This window comes from Pezoporus occidentalis, unplaced genomic scaffold (genome assembly GCF_034315485.1).
Source record: "Pezoporus occidentalis ecotype Australia unplaced genomic scaffold, CSIRO_AGI_Poc_V1 ctg365, whole genome shotgun sequence".
NCBI lineage: Eukaryota > Metazoa > Chordata > Aves > Psittaciformes > Psittacidae > Pezoporus > Pezoporus occidentalis.
The window spans coordinates 1-18,375 of record NW_026915647.1 but is presented as its reverse complement, the minus strand read 5'-3'; the positions used below and the strand labels follow the sequence as shown (position 1 = coordinate 18,375).

At 50.0% G+C, this 18,375-nt stretch overlaps 3 protein-coding genes across 3 annotated transcripts; 1 reads left to right on the top strand and 2 right to left on the bottom strand.

Moving 5' to 3' along the window:
- Positions 1-684: 684 nt before the first annotated feature.
- PTCD1 (pentatricopeptide repeat domain 1) lies at positions 685-15,809 on the top strand. Its single transcript, XM_062631057.1, has 13 exons — positions 685-841; positions 936-1,043; positions 1,877-1,993; positions 2,342-2,367; positions 10,160-10,358; positions 10,458-11,077; positions 12,146-12,286; positions 12,486-12,704; positions 13,300-13,401; positions 13,710-14,465; positions 14,693-14,809; positions 15,136-15,318; positions 15,527-15,809. Exons 1-13 carry the CDS (start codon positions 721-723, stop codon positions 15,710-15,712), a joined length of 2,895 nt encoding a protein of 964 aa, XP_062487041.1. The 5' UTR covers positions 685-720; the 3' UTR covers positions 15,713-15,809.
- CPSF4 (cleavage and polyadenylation specific factor 4) lies at positions 3,663-10,521 on the bottom strand. The gene is made up of 8 exons (XM_062631047.1): positions 10,215-10,521; positions 9,293-9,343; positions 8,402-8,554; positions 7,522-7,617; positions 7,280-7,373; positions 6,525-6,597; positions 5,600-5,692; positions 3,663-4,710 (listed from the first exon to the last, which is right to left on the bottom strand). The coding sequence occupies exons 1-8, from the start codon at positions 10,315-10,317 to the stop codon at positions 4,642-4,644; spliced, it is 732 nt and encodes a 243-aa protein (XP_062487031.1). The 5' UTR covers positions 10,318-10,521; the 3' UTR covers positions 3,663-4,641.
- A 423-nt stretch (positions 15,810-16,232) lies between the features above and the next one.
- Positions 16,233-17,974, bottom strand: LOC134170019 (protein BUD31 homolog; the record flags this gene model as incomplete). The annotated part of the gene is made up of 3 exons (XM_062631059.1): positions 16,233-16,496; positions 16,807-16,973; positions 17,725-17,974. Coding segments are annotated over 3 exons (468 nt in total), but the record flags the coding sequence as incomplete, so codon positions are not given.
- Positions 17,975-18,375: the final 401 nt, after the last annotated feature.

Genomic DNA, 18,375 nt, shown 5'->3' with positions numbered 1-18,375 from the left:
GTTGCAGTATAGCCTATCTGTGGATGCACATTTACAGGGATAAGAGCTGCAACTTGTTCAGAACTGGAGAAAAATCATTTGTGGGACACCAGCAGCCCCGCAAAACTGATGATGAAGTCTTGTGATGATGCTGATGCAGAAATGGTGGGGTTTTCCCTCTCTGCTGTTTCCCCACAAGCTGCAGCGCTAACACCCAACACTCACAGGGATGCTGGCACCTTCTACCATCGGAGTACACCCTGCATAAGGTGTAAGGAAGCAGTTCTGCGCTGTGAGGGTGCTGAGGCACTGGCACAGGGTGCCCAGAGGAGCTGTGGCTGCCCCATCCCTGGCAGTGCTCAAGGCCAGGTTGGACACAGGGGCTTGGAGCAAGCTGCTCTAGTGGAAGGGGTCCCCGCTTGGAAATGGATGAGCTTTAAGGTCCCTTCCAACCCAAACCGTTCCATGGGTCCATTGCTGCTGCTGCTGCTGCTGAGGAGGAGACCGGGATCAGGGCAGGAAACCCCTCACGGAGACCCCAGCGCAGTGACAGGCCGCCACGCTGGCAGGACCCCACATGCCCACTGATGGAAGCAGCATGTGCCGCCCCCATTGAGGAACCGACCCCGCGGTGAGGAGATGGGACGGGACAAGGCGGCACCACCGCGGCCATCACCTCCTCAGGAGGCCCCTCCGGGGCGGGACGATGGAGGGACCAAGGGGAGGACGGACCCTCCCAACATGGCGCCCGCCCTTCGCCACCCGCCCCAACATCCGGGTTCCGCCCGACCTTCCTCCCGGCAGCCTCAGCGCGGCGCTTCCCGGCCGGCCCCTCACAGCGGCAAGATGGCGCAGCCGCCGGGTGAGTGCGGTGGGGCCCCAAGGTGACCGCGGCTCCTTCCCTGCCTCCTCCCGTCCCCTCTGACCGGCTGTGTCTGTCTCTTTATGTGCTGCAGTTCTCCTCAAGGACATGAAGCTGCTGGACGTGAAGCTGGGCCAGCTGCCCAGCTGGCTGGCCATGAGGGACTTCACCCCCGGCGGCATCCTGGGGGCCATACGAAGAGGTGAGGTGAGGGCTCAGAGGATCAATCCTGCTCCGCACCCCCGCGGCCGGCGGGGACAATGAGGGATGCGGATCCCTTCTCCTGCCGGAGCTAAGGCACCTCGGTGCATGAGCATCGCTGGGTGCTGGATGTGGGGGGGGATCTGGTACTATCGGGCTGATTCGAGGCGATTTTTGCTTTCTCAGAACAGCATCTCCTCTTTAGCATCGTGTTTTTCCATCGGTAGATTTGTTTTTTGCTTGGGCTTTATCCACCAAAGGCTTGTTTTTGGTATTTCTTCTTGTGTAAGTTTTGACCCATGCCCTTTGCTGTAGATTGTGTCTATGCTCTGTAGATTGTATGCTATAGCATTCGGATTTAGAATCATAGAATGGTTTGGGATGGAAAGGACCTTAAGATCATTCAGTTCCAACCCCCTGCTGTGGGCAGGGACACCTCGCACTAATCCATGGCATCCAAGGCTCTGTCCAACCTGGCCTTGAACACTGCCAGGGATGGAGCATTCACAACTTCCCTGGGCAACCCATTCCAGTGCCTCACCACCCTCACAGTAAAGAACTTCCTTCTTATATCCAGTCTAAACTTCCCCTGTTTAAGTTTGAACCCGTTACCCCTTGTCCTATCGCTACAGTCCCTAATGAAGACTCCCTCCCCAGCATCCTTGTAGCCCCCCTTCAGATACTGGAAGGCTGCTCTGAGGTCTCCTCGCAGCCTTCTCTTCTCTGAGACCCTCAGATGTTCCTTAGGAACCATTTACCCAAGCTGTGTGAAACCAGGCTGTTTTCAGACCCTGCCCAGTGTGTAACTCCTCTGACAACATTCTTCCTCCGCAGGTTACAACAGATACTACAATAAATACATTGATGTGAGGAAAGGGGGCCTGGGTGGCATCTCCATGGTGCTTGCTGGTTATGTTGTTATCAGCTACATCTGGAGCTACAGCCACCTGAGTAAGTAAAAGCAATGCGGCTGTATGCGTATAGCGTGGCTTGGGAGGCTGCTTGGGGCAATACAAACAATCTGCTGCTGCTATGAATGGCTGTGCACACCACTGCTGCTTGAATCCCAGCCTGTGAGCAAGCAGGCTTCATTTAGCTGCAAAACACTTGAATATTTACTTATCAGATGGCCATTGGTCTCTTGGTGATGTAGCTCTTGTTGCCTGTCTGACCTGATGGTGCTTAGAAGCTGCATGCTCAGATTTGTCCTTAGAGTGCTTTCTTTGCTGTTATTTCAGGCGTGGTGTGTATTTCTGGTGACTTCAGTAAAACTAACCTGCTTTGTTTTGCATGCTGCAGAGCACGAGCGCCGCAGGAAGTACCACTGAAGTGTGGCTTTCAGGAAGTGAAGGTACAGCTCTGGAACAGACCTGGCTGCTGAACAGTTACCCTGACTGAAGACATCACAACTATTCATACTAACATCTGTACTACTATGACCAATAATAAAGTGCAGACACTTTACGTGTACTGAGCTGACACTCTTGTAACTGACTTGTTCATTGTACTGTGCAAGTGAGGTTTTGGCTTCTCAGTTTCACCCCTAAAACCTAAGGGTGGGGAAAATGTTGTTTAGGTTGTATTAGGAACTGGGGAAACGATGAGAACTGATTCCTGTTTAACTCTGGATAAAAGGAAAAAGCATTGGATTACTTCCTAATGCCCATTAGTACAGGATGAAGTAGCTGAAAGGAGGCATTTTGATCTGAAAGAACAATATCTGAGCTTTAGGTGGCTTGGTGGTGGGGCCATGTGTTTCTGATCCTTAGTCAGGCTGTCACCTGGGGACTGCACGTATTTGAGCAGTTTCCAGATGGTCTAGCTTTAAAGAGGCCTGCAACTCCCACACTGTCACTGGGATTCTAATGCTTCTTGCCTCTGGTAACCTGATATTTCTATTAAAACCTTGCTTGCGTTGCTAAAAGAAGCTGGAGGGCTCTTCTGAATGTGTATAAGCTTATATTAAAAGGAAAACTTTACTGCTTGACTTCAAGGCAGCACTGGGAAGTTTTAACAAGAACCACAATGTTCGTAAGTGTGGCTTAAAGGAGCATCTGAGGGTTTGGTCCCATTCAGCAAGCACATCCTGCCACAACACTACCTGCTGATGCTTGTAGCTGAAGGTGCAACCTGCAGTATGCCTGTCTGACCAGGAGGGAGAGGGAAAACCACTTCTTAAGGGATGTGAACAATCTCTGAAGAGCTATGGTGGTAACAGGAAGGCTTTCAGGTTTGCAAAGCATCTCCTCAGATAGGGAAGACCATAAACTCAACTAGGTGGGGAAGGTGACCAGGTACCAAAGTGTTTTGCTCCTTTTCCACATGTCCAGTTACACACAGGTAACACACAGTTGAACCACTGTTCAGCCTCTGCAGGCACAATGTCTTACAAGAAGCATCCAATGGTCTGTCATGAAACACCTGTTTTGACTGACTCTCCACAGTGAAATAATAGCAGTCACTCAAATAAGCGCTCTGGTCATTTCATCCAGGCATACTGCCTTGTTCTTACAAGAAAAGAAATTCACACCCAGCTTTTTCCATCAGTCCATTTCAATAAAAACAAAGTAAAAAGGCAACAAAGGAGAGGGCTCAGGATCAATAAGGCTCACGTTGTCGGTACATTTTTTGTCTTGTTTTTAATTGATGTTTTGTCATTGGCCCTTTGGAAATAATCTTCTCACAAAACGAAAGGAGTTTGGCTACAAAAATTGCTCTCAGAACACTCTACCACTTTTAAAAGCAGTGTTCCATAAGAATATATCTCTCCACTTCTCAGTCTTCTCTAGGCTATGGAAATACCTGCTCAGTGTGAGCTGGATGTCGGGGGGGCTGAGACAAGGCTCTTCTATTCCTCTCTTCAAGCTGTGTTCATTTCCCTTTGCTGTTTGCAAACGGAACATGAGCACAGGCATGGCTTTCCTATAATCATTGCTCCTCACTGTTTGGCTAAGCACAGAGATGCCAATTTATTCTCCCCTTGATCAGTTCTCACCCAGAAGATGAATTTCTAGCCTTCAGTATAGCAAGAAGCACAGAAACAAAGCAAGTGGATGAGAGTTTTAGAGCCTCACATACGTAAGGCCTTAAGTGAGCCACCAGGACAAGCTTATTGACTACAACAGGCTGGACCTGGGAACATGACTTTGCTTTTTAAGAGCTACAGGACAGCAGAATCTCTGCTTCCTCACTGAAGGGAAGGCATTTCAAGTATGAGTTTTCCCAGTCTGCCTGCTTCCATAGGCTCCCCAAAGAGAAGTGGCAGAAGGAAAACACTTTAAAGAAACACTGGCAGAAGACGTGTTTAGGTAGAGTGCTGCACCAGTGAGAGGTTTGCGTATCGATTGGCTTTTAGATCTACCTTTCAGCAGGGCTCAGTGAAGAGAGGCAGAGGCCAAAATCTATTTTAAAAAGGTTAAAACATAAAACAAAACAAGTTGTGGACAGTTACAAAAATGTTGCTTAGCAGCAGCCAGCCTCTGACCAGTTCTTTCAGTAATGGCATTAAAAAAACCCCTGATTAATAGTTCAAGACATAGTGCTAGGCAGAAACCTTTTCTCAGCATTAATAACTCCCTCGCACTCTTCGTTCTGCTCTTTCACTGTCCACTGAGAAAGGCCAGATGTCCTTTGGTGCATCTGTTGGCATAATGACCTTTTTCACCACACTAAAAGGAGAAAGGAAGAGAGAGCAATTATTACACAGTTACAGCTCGTTTCCTCTGGCTGCCTTTATCAGCAGCATCTGCTCAGATGCTGTGTATGGAAGATGCAGCATTTTGCAGGGGAAGTGAACCACAGAGTGACAAAAGACATGATTTATGGGCTGTTTCCACTCCTTGGAGCAAAAGCTGCTTCTGTGCTGGGAGCAACACGATGCCAAGTTATTGTACTACAGAAGAGAGAGCTCTCAGCGTACCGCTATGAACAGTGCAGAGCTCTAACGCACAAGAAGATTCCAAGACTATTCCACCTAATGGGCACTGTATCCAAGATCTGTGGGGCTCTCCCAGTCAGCTATCCTGAATTAGGGCATCAGCAGCAGAGACAGAGAAGTCATCATCCCACTCTTGACACACATTAGGCCACACCTGGAATACTGGGTTCAGGTTTGGTCCCCAATATGCAATAAAGATGTGGACAGGCTAGAGAGGGTCCAGAGAAGGGCCACAACATTCCAAGGAGTGAAAAGCCCTGTAAGGAAAGGCTGACAGAGCTGGGCTTGTTCAGCCTAGAGAAAAGAAGGCTTAGGGGAGACCCTGTCACCATGTCCCAGTATTAAAGGGTGGCTACAAAGACTGAGACTCCCTTTTTACAAGGAGTCACACGGAAAGGATGAGGGGCAGTGGGCACAAGTTACTGCTGGGGAGATCCTGACTAGACACAAGAGGAAAATAATCCCCAATGAGAACAACCAGCCACTGGGATAATCTCCCAGGGAAGTGGTGGATTCCCCAGCACTGGATTCTGTTAACACTGAGCTGGACAGGGCGCTGGGACATGCACTCTGTACTCCTCACACCCAGCACCCTCTGCTTTCCCTCCCCTCTAGCCTACCTTGTAGCAGGTGACTTGCTCCAACGGCCGGGGTCCTCTGTTCCCAGCGTTGTTATTTTGAGACTGCATGACTCCGATGACTTGGGGTGTCCTCTGTTGGTCAGGAGAAGGGTTCTGAGTCATTAAGTGCATCAAGGATAAAGAACTTTATGGCTGTTACTTTGTTAGAAGGGAAAAGAGCACCCCATACATCAAATGATCAATTTTCCTCCAAATCTGTGCGTGGGTGCTCTGCCAGCTGGAGCAGCACAGAGAAGAAATGGAGCACCGAGGCTTACAAAGCCCAGCAATTCTGTTTTTCTCTGGAAAGCAGATTTAGGGAGTAGGTTTAGGCTGCCAAAATATCCCTTGTCATCACTGACAGGTATCACACAGATTACAAAAACTGGCAGATTGCTGCACAACCACGTATGAGGTGCTTCTGTGTCATGTGGGAGTGCTCTGTGACTACATCTCCACCATACAGTTGAAGCAATGGTAGGGTTTTCATCACTCTAACAGCACTCACTGTTGTCCACTGCTTAATTCTTGCATTGCACCCTCTCTTCCAGGCAGTGCCCCCAAGTAACAGAACTGCTACTGTTGGCCTTTGAGCTGCAGGACAATACTAGTGACCAAGGTTAACCAGGGCACAGGGAGGAAAAAAGCAAAGCAAAGCCCCACAGTACTAGGAGCAGCAGCAAGTCTGTTGTGATCATATGGTGGACATGAGAAGGCTGGAAGGAGAACAGCGCTTTGTGATTGATTAGGATTTGTTCTCCAAGTTCTCAAACACAAAAGAGTATCATATCCTGTTATAAAATAGGTAGGGTTTTCCCTCATTCACTGAGTATTTCTCCAATAAAGACTCCAGCAAGAGCCCAGGTGTCCACTTTTGACTATAGAGCACTGCAGGCAGTGCTTTGCAGGTGGGGGAATTGTGTACCTTTTGCTGTGCTTGTGTCGGTTGAGGCAGCGGTGGTTGCTCTGTGGTTCCCATTGGCAGTTCAAACCGAGGGCTGGGTTAGATGGAAACAAGAAAATCGATCTTTAAATCATAGGTCAACATTTTACCATCAGCTCAATTAACTCCAACCAACCAACCAACCATTCAGCCAAGTCAATTCAGCCCACAGGGAACAGGCTTTCCCCCTCCCCACTTCTCCTTCCATTCTGATGCTCAGCAATTATTTATAGGAAAATGAGAATCTGGGATGTAGGACATCCCTGTAGCTGTGAAGTCTTCCAGAACAGAAGATTGAGACAAGCTCTTAGGCAGACGTTCTTCCCTGTGAGGATGCTGAGGCGCTGGCACAGGGTACCCAGAGAAGCTGTGGCTGCCCCATCCCTGGCAGTGCTCAAGGCCAGGTTGGACACAGGGCTTGGAGCAAGCTGCTCTAGTGGAAGGGGTCCCTGCCTGTGGCAGGGGTTGGAACTGGATGAGCTTTAAGGTCCCTTCCAACCCAAAACATTCTGTGGTTATCTGACAAACCCATGTGATCCCACTGCACTGAGGGGATCTGATCTCCACTCTGAAGTCTTCAGGGTAATCCCCTAAAAAGATCCTTAGATCATTACAAGAAACTAAACATTGGCCGAGTCTCCAAAGCCACTGGGAAGCACTGCAGCACCCTTTTTTGACATAGACCTGATTACAAAGAGAAACACAAGATGACAGGACAAGCCTGGAAGCATACTCACTGCATGAATTTACAGCTAGGCCCCTCTGGACAGAATCCTACCAGGTAATTCACACAAATGACTCTCCGAGTGTGCCGGTGTCTGCAGAGGGGACCTGCAACACAAAGCTCAGCAGTTCATGTTCCATGTATACGTACCCCAGCACTCAGCAGCAGCAAGTACACAAGCAGATCACCCAAAGAAAGAACAGCAACACCCTACCCTTGAGTTATAGCCACAGAAGCAGCAACTGTGGGACATACCATGTTTACAGAAGCCTCTGTCATACCAGGGACAGTCTTTGATCTTAGACTCCGGGTCAATGTGCAAGAACGGGCATTCTTTGTTACTGCATTCCCCTGTAGCAAAGGCAAACACACTTGTTAGTCAATTGTGCAGGTTCAAGATCAAATGGTTCTCAAAACGTTACCTGGCTCACGTAGCTCCCACAAAGCATTACCAACATGGATAAATTCAGGCACAGCAGTCATACTGCCTGCCTTACCCTAGATGAAGAACACCAAGGACTCACCCCCGGTGAGCAAAGTTCTACCAGGCTGGATTAGACATGGGTGCTTTTAGAAACAATGCAGAAACTAAACTGAAAAGAGCAGTCACGGTAACAAACCCCAAACATTCAGTGTACCAGAAGCGTGGAGAAACTACAAATTGCACACTAACCTCAATCCAAGGAAACCTACAAGACTGTAAGTTTCTGACAGCAAGTTGCCTCATTATGTCCACATCTCCAGAGCTGGAAAGCAAGTGCATAAAAGTTTTGCACCCCCATGCCCTCTGCCGCTCACCATCTCCCCAAAATAAGAGTCATGCAAAGATCAACTGCTCGGCCTACTCATCTTGTACCCAAAGAGAACGTAAGGCATAAAACCCAGTCAAAACTTGAACTTCCCACCTCTTCCCCCAACAGACAAGCTCTTGGGAGAGGAGACATCTACAGTATGTCACAGAATCAGGGGGGTAGTAAAGTGAAGGACTAAGACCTGAAAACATTATGGTCTAATACCATCAGACAGAAAAGAAACGTAACGCTCCACAGATGGATAACAGGGATGTACCGGGATCCTCTTCACCAGACTCCCACGCCAGCAAGGAATACGAAGTAGGAGTTACAACAGCCCTTACCAAATTTGGAGTAGAAGTAACACTCGGGCATCTTGGTCATGTCATACTCGTGTAGAAACTCGCACTGGTCTCCCTTTTTGCACAGTCCTCGTAGCCAGTGTTTGCAAACAACTGTCTTCTCCCCACTGATGTGTCGGAACGGGCACATACCCCCTGCAGAAGGACAGGGCAAGGAGAAGGGAAAGAATAACATGTAAAATACACAGCACAAGGCGGCACAGGGCAATAGCAACGCTTTCTTCCCCTCTGCAAGATGTGGTTTGGAAGACATCACTTCCTATTAGGAATTTAGCCTTTAGTGGTACTAGCAAAACAGGGAGTTCCAAGTGAGCCTTAGGTCACCCTCTAACAAGGTAAGCAACAGTCTCCAGCTCTTAATCTTAGAATCAAGCAGGTTGGAAAAGACCTTTAAGATCATTAAGTCCAACTGCTCCCCAGCACTGCCAAGGCCACCACTGACCCATGGCACTGAGGGCCTCATCTACATGGTTTGTGAATGCTTCCAGGGATGGTGACTCCAGCACTGCCCTGGGCAGCCTTTGGGGAAGGAATTGTTCCTAATGTCCAACCTAAACCTCCCCTGGCACAGCTTGAGGCCGTTTCCTCTTGTCCCATCCCTTGTTACTTGGAAGAATCCCGACTTCCAAGAACCACAGCAATAATCCCAGCGCGTCCACAGCAAGGTCTGTGTGTGGCAAGTTCAAACCTCCCTTTACCGGTCGCATCGCTTATTCACCTCCCCACCTCTCAATACCATTATTCCCCAAGTGCTGCATCCTTCAGTCTCATCCTCACTCTAGGTTTTAAAACCACAAGAGCACCATAGGCAGTGCTTGAAACCACTGGTCTCCCTCCCTCCAGCCCCTTAATTCCATTGGAAACTTCACTTGCCTTTTCCACAGGCCGCTTTTAGAAAGAATTCACAGACAGCCGCGCCGGATTCTGTGGAGAGAAGAAACATAACTCATTTTAACTCGGTCTGGTGCCAACTTTTAACCTGTTTCCTTCCCCAGAGGGAGCATCTGGTCCTTAACATCAAAAGGAAAGCAGTGCTTTGGTCCGGTTTGGGGAATTTACTGCCCTGCTTAAGCTCCTTGCTCCGTTATGGCCCTGGCAAACACCTGCATTCTTGCTGGGGGGCACCAAAGGGAACTTGCAGAGATTTAGTGGTGCTTGTTTTGCTTTCCAGGTATTTAGGTTGTGTTGACTGGGTTTCCCTCTGCTGCTAAGTCAATCGTGTCAGTGCACACTGCAATTACAGCCCTGTCAACAACAGCCTTACAGTGTTTGACCACAGGAGCCTGAAACAACCATGGGGGTGTTACCCCCTTCTGGTCCAACAGGACCCACAATGTTTGAGGGGGTTAAAACACAAACTGAGGAGCCCGGAAGCTTCAGCAAAGTCTCCTGCAGACCACCTGCATCCAGTTATCAGACCGAAGGGAACGGCTTAGAGCCGAGCCCATGGATATACCCAAAGGAGAAGCCTCCCTATCATCAAAATACCTCATCCATCAGGAGGGAAGGGGGAAAAAACATCAGTTACTGTGCAGGAAAGTGATGTTTATTCCTGAAAACGCCCCAACTTCCATCCTCCAGGCTTTCGCTAAGCAGTAACACAGCACACCCGGGTTAACACACAAACCTCACCGGGGACGCGGAATTCGGGTGGATTTAAGGACAAGACCTGAGCTAAAGCGCTCAGATCCCGGGAAACCTCCCCCCCCCCCGTTCCCCCACCCTCCTCCCCGGCTCAAGGTGAGGGGTGGTGGTGGGGGGAAGCGCCCGGCCACAACCCGGTGCCCGCACGCACTGTCCATGCCGGGGAAGGGCAGCGGCTGCGCCCCCAGCTGCTGCTCCACGGCCAGCTCCAGGTCGAACTTGATGTGGTCCACGCTGGCGATGAGCTCCTGCATGGTGGCGGCCGGGGGCCGGCGGCAGCGGGCCGGCAGCGGGGGTATGGTGGTGGTGGTGATGATGGCGGCGGGAGCAGCGGGCGGGCGGGCCCGGGCAGGCCCGGCCCGGCCCGCTCTGCTCCGCGCCGGCAGCGCCTAAGGAACGGGGAGAGCGGCGGCGGCAGCTCCTGGCCGCCCCGCGCCGCCCGCCCGCGGAATGCCGGGACTCACCCCCGACCCGGCTGCGCCGAGCTCCGGCGGAGGCCGCGCCTCTTCCGCCCCGCTGAGGCGGCGGCGGCAGCCGGGAGTGGAGGGGAAGGCGGGGCGGGACACCGTGCCCCGCTCAAGGACCATGAGGCCGCTGGGGCTGCTCCTGCCCCTGGCGTCGCGGTGCCGCTGGGCTTCCAGCGCCGTGCGGAGGGGCCCGGCCGCAGCCCCCGCCGGGAAGGCACCGCGGCAGCTCCGGGGACCGGGGTGGAGGCTGTTGGGGTCGTCGCAAGCGTCCCGAGAGCTGCCCCGTAGCGGCCTGAGGGCGAGCGGCGCTGGGGAGGAGCAGGAGCGGGAGGAGGATGGCGATGGCGATGATGAAGGTGTGGAGTTCGGGACGCTGTCTCAGGAGTTTTCCTCTCGGAAATACTATCACAAAACGACCCCGCGCCTCCAGAATTTAAAGCTGCGGGAAGAGGGAGAGGAAGAAGCAGAACGAAGAGCTCGGCGCGGCCCCGCGAACACCCCGTATTGGTACTTCCTGCGGTGCAAGGCTCTCATCAAAGAAAACAAGGTTTGTGCCCGGCTCTTCGCTGCTTTGGTAACGGCATTGATGGGGGATCGTGGACTCACAGAACATCAGGTGGGGGGGGACCTCAAGGGTCATCTGGTCCAACCTTTGTCGGCAAAGCATGATCTAAACGATGTCCCGGCACCCTGTGCAGCTGAATCTCAACAGTGTCCACTGTTGGGGAAGCAGCTGCTTCCCTGGAGAGGTTATCGCAGGGGCTGGTTGATCTCATTGGGAAATACTCTCTTGTGCCCATTGCCCTGTGTCTTTTCCATGTAAGAAGGAGCCTCTGCCCTCTGTGTAGCCACCCTTTAAATACTGAGCATGGTGAAAAGGTCTTCCCCTGGGGCTTCTTTTCTCAAGCCCAGCTCTGTCAGCTTTGCCTTGTGTGGCTTTCCGCTCCTTGGATCAACTTTGTGGACCCTGTCCACATCCTTTTTGCATAGCAGGGACCAAAACTAAACCAAGTATTCCCAGGTGTGGCCTGAGAAGTACCCAGTAGAGTGGGATGATGGCTTCTCCGTCTCAGCTGTTGATGTAACCCAGCATCCTGTTGCCTTCCTTTGCTGTAGTGGCACACTGTTCATCATCCGCACCACTTGTGAAGACACTGAACAGTGTTGGGCCCAATATTGATCCCTGGGGGACCCCATGAGTGACAGGTCCTCAGTTTGAGAAGGAGCTGCTCACCACAAGCCAGTCCCCGCCTCACCACACAGACCCCTTGTCTAGACAGTAATGTATCAGCTGCTCTAGGAGACTGGGAAACTGTATTGAAAGCCCTAGAGACACCCAGGTAGACAGTGTCCACTGCTTGTCCTGTATCAGCTAAGCAGGTTACTCATTCATAGCAGGTGATCGGGTTTGTTAAGCACAATTTGTCTCTGAAAGATGCAGCTCAGTCCCATCTGTATCGTCCCATCCCTTAGCATCTTTACAGAAAGGAGAATTTGTGAGGAATCCTATGCTCTCTGGAGGACTTTCACCACAGTCAGGCCACAGCTGCATACAAAATACCCATTATAATTGATTCTTGTGCTGCTTTAGCATGGATTTTCCTCTTCCCTGCAGCTGGCAGAGGCTCTGGAGCTGTTCGAAGTGCAGATGCTGAAGGAAGAACGTGTACAGCCAGAAGAAAGCAATTACACGGTTCTGATTGGTGGCTGTGGCAGGGTTGGCTATGTGAAGAAAGCATTCAGGCTCTACAATGATGTAGGTTCATATCCTCTCCTCTCTCAAACCTTTGTTATGTTTTCTAAGTTAAAGCTGTGTCACGCATTTGGTTGCATTACTTTGTCTCCAAAATACCTTTGAGTTTGCACCTTTCTTAGCCTGAAACTCTTAAAAACATGTTCAAAGAGTCTATAAATCCTCTCCTAAAAAGCCAGTTCAAATCCTTCTCTTCCTGCAGATGAAGAAACGTGGCTTAACTCCCACTGAGGCCACTTACACAGCGCTGTTCAATGCCTGTGCTGAATCCCCATGGAAGGACTCGGGTCTGCAGAGTGCTCTCAAGTTACGGCAGCAGCTAAAAAGCAAGAATGAAGAGCTGAACCTCATCACCTACCACGCACTGCTGAAGGCCTGTGCCCTGTGCTCTGATCTCAGGATGTGCTTTGATGTACTGAAGGTAAATACTATATAATAATACCGTATTTAATGCAGTCTGCTCCAGTTACAGCTCCTGGAAGTTGCCATATTGCATAGACCACTTTTACTTCATTCCCAGCAGAGGTGATTACACATCACATGTTTATATTTCATTGATCCTTGGTCTCATACAATGAAATGGTCTTGGTACGTAGCAAACATGAGGCTCAGGTACATAAAAGGAGGCAGCTGCAGAGGTTGGCTTTGAGACTCTGGTCAGAGACTCAACAAACAATGCTGTGTCTGTTTCCATTCCTCCTTTTGAAGACCCATATACTGATACCCAGCTTCTTGTTAAGCTCTTACAGCAGCTCTTCTCTGAAGGGCCGGTCTGGGAGAAGCCAAAAGGATTGCTGTTTCTGCTCCTAGATTTCCCATAGCTCCCAGGAGGAGGAAGCTGGGATCTGGGTGTGCATTTCAGGGCTCTCTTTCTCCTGGAGCGACCGTTCTGGGAGCTCACCTATGCTTTGTTGCTGCTGTATCCCCAGAAAACAACAGCAGTACTTGAACTTCACAGCCAGCTGCAGCAGACATTCTGGGTAACTGGAAGTTTAATGCTGTCTCTGCTCTTCTAGGAAATCGTGCACAAGGGCCATGTTCCCACCATTGAGACCTTCAGCTTCCTTCTGATGGGCTGCATAAAGGACAACGAAAGTGGTTTCCGATACGCCTTACAGGTTTGTCTTCGTAAGTGGGGAGGAAGAAGTGCTTCTGAATTGTAACTTGAATGCACAGAAGGCAGGAGGTTGCCCAGAGCTGGTGAAACAGGGAGTTCAGCTCCTCCTGGGACAAGCTCTGTAAACCAGATGTCCATCAGGATGTCTCATAGACGGGTAAAACACCATGGATGATCCCACAGTCCAGTGGTATCTTATGCTCTAAACCCACTCCTTTTCTGCAAGCAGACACCATTCACAGATACAATCTGCTAGAAACACCCCTGTTATTTAATATCATGTACACCTGATGTTCATCTTCTCTTTAGGTTTGGAAACAAATGGCTAAGCTTGGGATAAAAGGTGACAGCCACACTTACAATCTGATGCTGCGTGCTGCAAGAGACTGTGGGATCGGTGACCCTGCCGTGGCTTCTGAACTCCTGCTCAGCCCTCCCAGTGAGAACTCACCTCAGCTCAGGCTTGCACCCGGGAGGCAGAAGGAAAAGGTTAAGAAGCAGAAGAAGGGATCAGAGAGTGGAGCTGCTGTGCAGCTGGATGTGGAAGCTATGGAAAAACAACTCTTTCAGGAAGGCTCAGTGCAGCCTAAAGAAGAGACCAGGCCACAAAACAGAGATGTGACCCAGGCTAAAGGAGAAGCAGCAGCTCTCAACAGCCCCTCTTTAGCTCTCAGCAAGCCTGGAGCCTTGATGAGTAGAGGCCAGCATGAGATGGAGCAGGAACAAGCACACCAAAGCCAGACACTGCAATTCAGCAACCTGCCCAACTTGCTGGATTCCAAGATGCCCAACAGAGCCGTGGTTTCCTTGGGGAGAGTGTCTGCACCATCCGATAGACTGGCTTTGATGGGGGATGTGGAGGGCTTCTTGAATAAAATGAAAGAGGACAATGCAGAACCCAACATTAAAACATTCACATTACTGGCTGAGCTGGTGGAACCCCAGAGCCCCTCAGAGTCTGCTTTGCTGGCACTCCTAGATAATCATAAAGTAAAAGTAGATGTGACCTTCTTTAACACTTTAATAAGGAAGAAAAGTAAACTGGGAGATCTGGAAGGAGCAAAGGTGAGGAAAAAGACCCCAAAACTCAGCCATGTTGTCTCAGGCCTCCCTCATTAGCTCTGTTTTGTGAGACCTGTTCCTCTGTCCACACTAGCAACTAGGGATCTCACGGTGTTTTCCACAGGGTTAATGGGTAAGGATCTGTGGATTCTGTTCTAGCACAGTCAGCTCTGTCTGGAAAGCTCCACCAAGACTTTCTGGAAACTGATGCCAACACTTGTGTCTTGCAGAGCATGCTGCCAGCTCTAGTGAAGAGGGGCCTATCACCCAACCTCCACACCTTCTGTAACTTGGCAATTGCTTGCTGCCAGGAGAAGGATGGACTGCAGTTACTCTCAGATTTAAAGGTAATAAGAAACCCCAAACCAAACCTCTGTTGCAGGAAGAGGCAAAGTGAAGCGTTAATGCTTCTAAAAAGACAGGATGTGATTCCTGTGTTGGGGGCTTGTGTTCTCACTCCAAAACCATGCAGCTCCAGAGTAGCTGCCAGCTCAAATGTCCTGTACTACTGGGACAGGAGAGGGCTTGCAATGGGGTATGCTGGTACTCTTTAGCTGCTACACAGTGCCTGCAACAAGAGCTGTGCTCCTTGTGGCTGCGAGCCTTTTCCTTCTGGGAATCCTGCTCTAGTGTGCAGATAAGCAAGTTTAACAGTAGGTTTTGTTGCTTCCAGAAGTCTGGAATAACTCCCAACAAGTACATCTACAGCACCCTCATTGCTGCTGCTGTGAGGAAGCTGGATTACAGTTACCTCACAGAGATCCTACGGGACATGAGGAATAACCAAGTGCCTCCCAACGAAGTGATCATACGGCAGCTGGAGTATGCAGCACAGTACCCCCCAACATTCGACAGGGTGAGTAGCCACAACTGCTCACAGCGTGAAGGACACACAACAAGGGAAGGGAAATGGAAGTGGCTGCCTTTTTCCTTTGGGTTTGTTTGATCTGGCTGGCAGTCATTCCATAGCTGGGTCTTAAGGAGCAGCTTGTAGCTATTGCGTGCTGGAATCCAAGTGAGCTCTCTTCTAACAGACACTTGTTTTGTTGGCTTTCTGTTTGCAGTATAAGTCAAAGAACCGCTACCTGGAGAAAATTGATGGTTTCCGTGGCTACTACCATCGGTGGTTAAAAGTAATGGCAGGAGAGGAGACCCCCCACCCCTGGGCACAATACCGGACACCAAAACATGCAGTCAATGAGAGTGAGGCAGAAGCTGTGCAGGAACAGCCGGGGCAGAAACAGCACTGAGAAGGATGCTGAAGTTCTCCACCTTCCTTGTGCAGCAAGAACTTCCAACTCTCTCCTTTAAACCGTAGTAAAGCTCCTTGGTGTTTCAATGTGAAAATTGAGCTCTTGCGGTAACTGTGTAACACGATGCTTGTGCTTTGCTTTAAGGACAAGCAAATTTTCAGTTGCAGAGAACTACACAGGCTGTAGTTTAACAAACCCTGTGCTAAATAAGGAAGAAGCAACATCAGATTTAACAGTGGTTTAGCTCGGTGCTAGTTTTGTCCCTTTCCTGTGTGTGTTCATGCATGAATCTATGCACCGATTCCAGGTTACAGACCTCAGCAGAGAGCTTGGTTCAGAAAGCCATTTGAGAAGTGTATTACTTCCTTTCTACACAGCCTTTTAAATTCACTTTGTTGAGAAAGGAGAGTGAGAGCTGGTTAAAAAATAACCCCCATTTGGAAAACCTCCCAGTAGGCAGAGCAACCAGAACGCATCCAGCCCAGTCAGAACGCATCCAGCCCAGTCAGACCAAGTCAAGGGGGGCAGACTTTATTTTAAAATACATGGCTACACAAAACCACATTCCAAAAGCACCACCGCTGTAGAATGATCCAGGTGAGTACGTTGCTGGTTATTGCTATAGAGAAATAAGCAATCAAACAGAAGGTGGCTGGTACCTGCTCTAATAGTCCACTGCGTAGGATGACATCCCTCAAGAGTTCAAAAAGTAGTTTTAGGGCTAAAGGTGTCACCCAGAACAGCCTCTGCATCCACAGTGAGTGCATTCAATGATTCTCCCCTGGAAAAGAAACACAGAGAAGGGATTTGAGCCAAGTGACATGAGCAGAGGGGCCCACCAGGCAGAGATCAGGCCTGCATGAGTAAGGGTTTCTACCATCAGGTTTTCTGCTTTAACAACCTTAAACAACTGCACGCCAAAGTTGATGGTAACTTAAGAAGCAATCAGATACCAGCTCTACCAGCAAGGACATGAAATGTTGGAACTAGTGGCAATTACCAGGAAGAACAGCACTACCCCTCCTGCTATCCCTGGCACAGAAGTTAGACCAGGGTCAGCACAAGGAGAGGAACAAGCTAAAAACTCTTACCACTTCCAGCTTGCTTTTGGGGACCCTGCAGATGCAGTTGGTTCCAAAGTTGGTGTCCCGTGTCTGGATACACCGGAGGCAGCAGAGGTTCTCATAACCCTGTTTCTTCCACTTTGCAATCAGGTTTTTGTCAGCGTATCCTTCCTTGATGCAGTACTCATAGAGCTCTGTAGAGGAGCAGACAGCATCACACGTAGCTCTCGGGAAGCGTTAGAAGATTCACCATCAGGAATTACTACCTGCAGTAACTAGTAAGTAAAGCCAGAGAGCTGCCAGCTTTCCCTTCCTTCCCCATACATCTCATCCCTCCGACCAACACACCCATGGAGGCAGACGTCTGCCTCCATTCTTCCCCACTGTCCTGGGTTTAGCAGTAGCAGTCAGGTTTTTTCTCCTTCTTAGTAGCTGGTGCAGCGCTGTGTTTTGACTTTCAGCCTGGGAATAGTGCTGATAACACCGATGTTTTATTTGTTCCTAAGTCATGTTTACTCTGACCAAGGACTCTGTGAGGCTCACGCTCTGCCAGGGAGGAGGGGAGGCCAGGAGGAAGGACACCTGACCCAAGCTGGCCAAAGAGAGACACAGCATGTCATGCCCGGGAAGGTAACTGGGAGTTACCTGGAAGGGCATGGGGCTCTCTTTTTGGGTCAGAGTCATTTCAGCGGGTGGTATTGTATTCTCTTCCCTTGTTATTTTCTCTTATTATTATCATTGGTGGTAGCAGTAGTGATTTGTGTTATAGCTTAGTTACTGGACTGTTCTTAACCCGTGGGAGTTAACATGCTTTCGATTCTCCTCCCCATCCCTCCGGGAGTGAGAAGGAAAGAAAGAGGAAGGAAGGGGGGAAGTGAGTGAACTAGCTGTGTGGCTGGGTTTAAACCACGACACCCACCCAGGTAAAGCCTTTGCCTTCCTCACCTCTGCTGATAGCTTTTCTTTTATAGAAGAGGTCAAAGATGTAACGTGTTTTCTGGTGATGGATCCTGAAGATAGGCCAAAGGGATTCCACTTTCCTCTTCCCTTCGTGAGGTTCAGTCTCCGCTGGGAGGGAACACAAATACCAGGTTTCAGGTGCCCATCTTAATTCCTCAGTCACTTTGCAAGAAACTGTTCCAAGAACCTTTATATATGCATGACAGAGATAAGACTGAGCATAATGGGAGAAGATTCACGGAATGATAGAATGGTTTGGGTTGGAAAGGACCTGAAAACTCATCCAGCTCCAATCCCTGCCATGGGCAGGGACACCTTCCACTAGAGCAGGTTGCTCCAAACCCCTGTGTCCAACCTGGCCTTGAACACTGCCAGGGATGGGGCAGCCACAGCTTCTCTGGGCACCCTGTGCCAGTGCCTCAGCACCCTCACAGGGAAGAGCCTCCTTATGTCTAACCTAAATATAATTCAAATAAAAAGGACCTGACCTGGAAGAGCTCCTTTCATTAATAATGCCTGAATGACCAGAATGGGGATGACGTGACCTGCACTGTGGGGACAGGTGACTTCATGGCTGCCCTGGCCCATCAGACCAGACCAACAGCATGGACAAGAATGACCAGTCCCTCCACTCAC

Excerpts from the sequence above, each read along its gene's own strand:
- PTCD1 (XM_062631057.1), top strand. The coding sequence starts at position 721 with ATGGCGCCCGCCCTTCGCCACCCGCCCCAACATCCGGGTTCCGCCCGA. Across the intron at positions 10,359-10,457 it reads GCAGCGGGCCGGCAGCGGGG|GAACGGGGAGAGCGGCGGCG; the intron begins GTATGGTGGTGG and ends GCAGCGCCTAAG. Across the intron at positions 14,466-14,692 it reads GAGATCTGGAAGGAGCAAAG|AGCATGCTGCCAGCTCTAGT; the intron begins GTGAGGAAAAAG and ends TGTGTCTTGCAG.
- CPSF4 (XM_062631047.1), bottom strand. The coding sequence starts at position 10,317 with ATGCAGGAGCTCATCGCCAGCGTGGACCACATCAAGTTCGACCTGGAG. Across the intron at positions 5,693-6,524 it reads CGACACAAGCACAGCAAAAG|AGGACACCCCAAGTCATCGG; the intron begins GTACACAATTCC and ends CCTGACCAACAG. Across the intron at positions 4,711-5,599 it reads AGCAAGTCACCTGCTACAAG|TGTGGTGAAAAAGGTCATTA; the intron begins GTAGGCTAGAGG and ends TTCTCCTTTTAG.